Source organism: Eptesicus fuscus, chromosome 3, assembly GCF_027574615.1.
Source record: "Eptesicus fuscus isolate TK198812 chromosome 3, DD_ASM_mEF_20220401, whole genome shotgun sequence".
NCBI lineage: Eukaryota > Metazoa > Chordata > Mammalia > Chiroptera > Vespertilionidae > Eptesicus > Eptesicus fuscus.
The window spans coordinates 44,682,630-44,688,665 of NC_072475.1; the positions used below are offsets into that span (position 1 = coordinate 44,682,630).

General features: G+C 41.1%; 1 protein-coding gene across 5 annotated transcripts; it reads right to left on the bottom strand.

Moving 5' to 3' along the window:
• Nucleotides 1–248: 248 nt before the first annotated feature.
• CRYGS (crystallin gamma S) lies at nucleotides 249–6,036 on the bottom strand. 5 transcript variants are annotated; one of them, XM_054713812.1, is made up of 4 exons: nucleotides 5,656–6,036; nucleotides 5,208–5,385; nucleotides 975–1,217; nucleotides 249–612 (listed from the first exon to the last, which is right to left on the bottom strand). In XM_054713812.1, exons 2-4 carry the CDS (start codon nucleotides 5,226–5,228, stop codon nucleotides 340–342), a joined length of 537 nt encoding a protein of 178 aa, XP_054569787.1. In that variant the 5' UTR covers nucleotides 5,229–5,385; nucleotides 5,656–6,036; the 3' UTR covers nucleotides 249–339. The 5 variants fall into 5 exon arrangements, with proteins under 5 accessions (XP_054569787.1, XP_054569786.1, XP_054569788.1 ...); XM_054713811.1 differs by lacking the exon at nucleotides 5,656–6,036 and adding an exon at nucleotides 5,447–5,513 and having other exon boundaries at nucleotides 5,208–5,250; XM_054713813.1 differs by lacking the exon at nucleotides 5,656–6,036 and adding an exon at nucleotides 4,853–4,925 and having other exon boundaries at nucleotides 5,208–5,238.

The window sequence follows — 6,036 nt, forward strand, 5'->3', positions numbered from 1 at the left end:
TGAACCACCTCTTTTTCAGGATTGTTGTGAAGAGAAAATGGCATAATAAAAGCACTCAATGAATGCCAGCTATTATTATTGTACCTGTGAATTAACACAAAACTTAGTAACATTGTGGCACTATGATTTTCTAGTCTTTTTCATGCAGTCCCATTTTGAGTTAGTTGCTTTGTGTAACTGCCCACTCTGGTGGATACTATTTGATCCCTAGGAGTGTTTAAGAAGAGGAAACAGTCAACAGTGGAGTGCATGCCAATTGTTTTATTTATGATGCCTATTTGATGACAAGGCCAGCCAGCGTTTGGCCCCCAGGAAGAAGCTTATGGCTCATCCATGTCATTACTCTACAACGCGGCGGAAAGACTGGACAGCTGGGGAAGCTGCACCCCATTCGATGGGCTTCCGGTACTCCTTCTTGTCCAGAAGGTACTGCCTGCCGCGATAGTTGGGTAGCTCGTTGAAAATCCAGGCACCCTCCAGCACCTTACAGGAGTGGACCTCTCGCATGTGAAACTGCTCCATAATGGAAGGACAGTCTTCAGTGGTTTCATACATCTGACCATTAAAATCACCTTTCTCAAAGATCTGAATCTTATACTGGCCTCCACTAGACTAAAAAAACACAGAAGGAAACGAACAGTAAGCATTATGGAAATCACCAGCAGGTCACAGACTGAGAGAAGAGGATGGTTCAGAACCCACCCTCTTGAAATCTAGATGATCCGAACTCCCATCCCCACTGTGCATTGACTGAAATAGCTGACTTAAAAACTTAATTCCTTAAAATCCTCAAGAGGTAGCAAAAGGGATATGGAAATAATTAGTGTATTCAGTCTTAAGATGAACTGACCTAAGATTTTATTTAAGCCTCCACAGCCAAAAAAGACAGCTTCCCATTAAGAAGTAGAAAAACCTCAAAATAAACTTTCAGGTAAAACGAAGTGTGGGGATAGGGAGAGCGCCAGCAGGCTCACCAGATGAACAGCCCTGCAGGAGCCCAGGCGATCGTTGAGGCCCATCCAATGCTGGTATTCCGGGTACTCGCCCCGAGGTAAGATGTACATGTACCCAGCAAAGTTGGGCCTTTCATACACAGCCCAGGTGCCTCCTTCCACTCTAATGGAGTTGCAGCGATTCAGGTACATGTGGAAATCTGTACAGTCGCCATCACAGTCATAGTGGCGGCCTTGAAATTTTTTGTCTTCATAGAAAGTAATCTGAAGTACAGGGCAAACAAAGAGAACTGAGGAGTTGGGTGGCATCATTCATACATAAGATAAAAATTAAGAGCATACTCCCCACTTCAGAAATTCCTTCCTTCTCTATTTTTGCTCTACCTCACCTTATAACATTTACCTTCTGACAGACAACTTTGGTTGTCAACGATAGGAATGAGTACTTTCTGAGGGCTTAACATAAAAAAACAAAAAGTGCTCTAATATAAGCCGGCAATTTCAGACTCAAGCTCACTGCTTCCTGCTTTGTGTTCCCACAGCTCACTGTACTTATCACATTACATAATAAATTATCTATTAATATGTCCATCTCTCCCACCAGACCTCCTAGTGGACTTCTTTCAAGGGTGAAGACCAAACCTCATTTGAGCTAAAAAACGCTGTGCCTGGCACTTGACAGACCCTCAATAAATGTTTGGTGAAGGCGAATGAGTGTAAATGCAGACATTCATTCTAGGTGAAATGGAAGAGACATAGGAAAAATAAACATAGACCTTAACTTTAGAGAACTTATTTTAGATGGATACAGAGCATGAAAATATACCGTATTATTTTCTGTATTATTTTATTGTCAAGAAAATTGTTGCAAAGTAACAAAATGTTCTGTTTCAAGCTCTTCCCCAGTTTCTAACAGAATGCTTGGGGTACCCCCTTGGATCGGTGATGGCCTTGGAAAACATGCAGCTCTGCAAAACTGGAAATGATAAACCTGGGCTCTCGAGCTGCATCTCCATAATCAGCCCTACTACCTTAGTCAAGCCGTCTCTCGGCTCCAAGTTCCCATTTGTCAAATGAAAGGAATAGACTACATTGGATGCCCTGGCTGTGAATTAAAACTCAGAGGTTTTCTGGTTGAAATAGGGGATAGAGTTACCAGAAATAACCCAGGGTTTCATGAAACAGTGTCTGACAACCACTAGACCAAATGGGCTAGAATTCCTCAATCCAAGATCAATGCTAGGTTATCATTTAAAACTGAAATCACAGGCGTCATTGATTCAAGACGTTAATTGCCTGGCGTTATGCCGCCACCTTGTGACTATTTGCTCTATTGGATTAAAAGGAGAAAACCAGGAGGAGCAGAGCCAAGTAGTCTGGAGAGGATCTTCTAGGTGAGGCTTGAAGGATTAAGTAGGGGTTTTCTCCATAGGCAAAGGAAAAAGGATAGCCTGTTCAAAGGAATAAAGGAGTGAGAGATTATGAGCCATTGTAGGGACCATTACATTGAGTATTTGTGAAGTATTAGGAAATAAAGGCAGAAAAGAGAAACAGGAACCATGCCAGAATCCCTTTGGCGATAATGTGGGAGATGTACCTGGAAATAGATGGTTATTATGGGCAAGGTAAGTGATGAGGGCCAATGGAAAAGTAATGGCAATGTGAATGATGATGAGAAAACAGGCAAAAGAAATTTAGGGTTTGGTGACTAATTAGATGTAGAGAATAAAGGCGAGAAGAAACCAAGAATGACTCACAAATGGACATAAAACCTCATTCTCTTCCACCCCATGTAGTTCTTTCTAGAAGGTTCCCTGCTAATAATTATTTCCTTCTATCTTAATCTCCCCTCTTTACCTTTCCCATTTCTTTCAACTCTTTTATTTCCTGTTCCCTAAAAGCTTCCTTCCTACCCCTAATCTTCTACTTTATCTCCTTTCACCCCCTCCCAAATTCATCTCTTCCAGCTCCCTTTCCCATTTTAGCACAGCACATACTAGTATTTAAAGATACATGGTGCCCCTGTTTACAGATAAACAAAACAAAACAAAACCCAAACAAAATAAAATAGCAGCACTAGTCACTGGCTCTGTGACTTGAACAAGCCATTGAATCTCTCTGAGGCTCAGTCTCTTCATTTGTAAAACTGGATCATCGAATCTACTGCACAGGATTGCTCTGAGGGTCCAATGGGATAATGTAGATAAAGCAATTAGTTTAATACCTAGTTCAAAATTGCCAATAAGCTTTTCCTATAGTTGTTACAGAAAAATAAGTTAATTAACTTGCTTAAGGTCACTATCCAGTGATCAGTTAGTTGCAGGCAAGTGAGTGGACTGCAGTGCAAATTCCTGGTTAGTAATCTGTGGTTCATTTTATTTTACTTTATTTTCCCTTTTGCTGTCTTCCTACCTACACAGCTATCCCTGTTTGACAAACAGCATTTACTCTCTTAGAAACAGAACAAGACTGATCCTGAGTCTGAGGGGTTTCTCCCAAAACCTGTGGAAAGATCTTTAGAAAAATCAAGGTAACATTTCTATGAATAGATAGACCCAAAGTCCTTAATTCAATTACCTTTGGTTTTCAGCCAACTAATCACAAGAAAAGAGGCTTTGCAAGGGATATTTTATGGGAAATTAAGTTAGTATCATCTTTTTCCTTCATTGTTTCTCACATTTCTGCCCTCTGCACATGTGCCTAACATCAATATCTGAGAAGTTAAATATACGCAATATTCTACAAGGTCACCTTGCTGTCCAACCTCCCAGCAGAGCAGCTAACCATCCCAAGATTGAAACAAAGCACTGACGTTGCCATGGAACTATTACTGAGCTCCAGGACCAAGCTCACCTTTCAGGGAGACCTTCTAACTTTCAGGGCCCAGAAAATGTTGCAAATCTACTCACTTTCCATTTGTAGGTCTATGAAGTCTACTCTATGGTCAACTAATAAATAGAAGGTTTTGACTCCTGGGGGTGGGAGGGAAATCTGCAGAAAAGGCTAAGAAATGAGCAGAAGATTTGCCTAAAATTTCAAAATTCCTCTTGTTTTCATGTTGACTTTTTGAAAAATAGACTACTAATCCAAAGTGGCAGAAAGAAAAGTTTCTCAAATATTCCAGAGACAAGAATTTGCCAAGCCCTTAACTCCTCTGATTAAACTGCTAGCAAGATAGTGGGAAAGGGAGAATAAGAGAAAGAGATGCTGTCTTCTTTGGTCTAGCAAACAAAGGTTATTTAACTTAAGCAAAAGCTCAGCCACAAGAAATGAGAGAGCACACCATTACTACTTCGGAAATCTCTGAAAGCAGGGATGTTTTCATCTAAGGTGGTTTTGTACCTCAAGGTACATGGATATCTCTAGGACTGCACATTCTCAGCGGGATGTGCTTGGCATATTATCAAGAAATTCAGAGCACTAAAGACACTGTTGCATTTTTCTCCTTCTGAATAACAAGTATGATTATTAGTTCTATTTTCCAAAAGGAAAATAATCAGGCACTAACCAGTTCTAGAACACATTAATAGGTGCTCTCTAAAATGATGCAATGGGTTTGAAAGTTTTCCAAGTAAAAAGTCAGGGGGGCAAATCAGGAACCAATGGCTTTGCTTTAGTCCCTGGTCAGTGGAAGAGCTAAAAAGAGAATGAAGGTACATTCCCTCATTCCTTAAGCCCTACCTCGGGATCAAATAGCCAGTTCAACAATTGTAAATCACATATTTAAAGGCAATTTTCTTAACTTAATAACCTCTTTATTTGGGGCAAAGGGTAAGAGTAACTGCTTGAATGAAGAGGATATGTAGGATTTAATTCTCTTGATTGTTCCATCTACCTTGGCCTTTTAAAATATTAATGGTTGAGCCTAAATTTCATAAAACAAAATTTTCATTGAATACCAAAAGCTTTCTACTTCACATAATCCTCTGATCAGCATTCCTATTCCTGTGGAAGTTCATGGAATATTAGTTGCTGGAAGATAGAAATCATGAAATTTACATGTTATATACTTGTACAGTATTCAACATAGCACCATACATACTGATAACCCCTTAACAAACTGTTTGATAATTCTGTTAGAGTAGAAAATAGAGTAAGTATTTCTTAATCTTCTCTCTCTATCCCAACCTTCTAAACACTATCATACTCACCTGCAGGGAAAGTAGATAAAGCTTTTCTATTATGTTTTTTTCAATGTATCATTAGGTAAAAAGAAAGCAGTTAGGCTAAAAATCAGCATGATCATTTACTTACCTTTGTTCCAGTTTTAGACATTTTTTGATGGGTTTCTCTAGTGCTGAAATCCAGGAATAGATTCAGAATTAGAGGCACAGAGACATTTATACTAGGCTGGTTTCAAGTCAAACATTTGCTTGGTCATGAGAATAGAATCCAAAAACTGAGTCAGTCATTCAGAAACTATTGATGGTTTCTAGAAAAACAATTGGGATTATGAAATAAAGGAAAGCTTCAGTACCCACTTTCATGCTTACCAAGCCTTGATGAACAGCAGACTTTGCTGAGTCAAGACACCAAAACTCAGCCAAAGTTTTTAGAATAAAAAATAAAAATGGGGAGGAAACCAAGATGGCAGCATAAGGTAAACACCTGTTGCCTACCACAACAATTTTAAAACTACAACTGGAAAACAGAGCGCAAACCGTCCAGAACCACCGGAAAGCTGGCAGAGTGTAAAACCTACAACTAGAGAAAAACAGAGAGGGGGACGCTGAGCCTCAGGAGCTGTGGAGGTGCGGAGATCCCTGAGCGCGGAAAGGGCGGGCAGCTGAATACAGGGAAGGCTTGCTTGCGGCGCACGCGCGCGCGCGGAGAGGGAGGGCAGCAGACGCTGCGTGGCGAGCTTTCTCGTTTGGGAGAAAAGCAGGGCCGCCCGACTGCACTGAGGTCCAGCTGCGGTCGGGGAGAAACTGGGCTGTTTGGCAGCGGACGAGGCTTGAGAGCAGCCTTATCTCAGAGGCGCGCAGCCATTAATTCGGGCACGGAGGAACCGGCCCTCTTAGGGGGGCGGACGGAAACCAAGTTTGTCTGCGCCACCCTGAGACTCCGCCCCATCCAAGCTGAG

Coding starts and splice junctions, on each gene's coding strand:
- CRYGS (XM_028133970.2), bottom strand. CDS start 1,265: ATGATGCCACCCAACTCCTCAGTTCTCTTTGTTTGCCCTGTACTTCAG. Junction 613..974: donor CCTGCAGGGCTGTTCATCTG/GTGAGCCTGCTG, acceptor GTGTTTTTTTAG/TCTAGTGGAGGCCAGTATAA.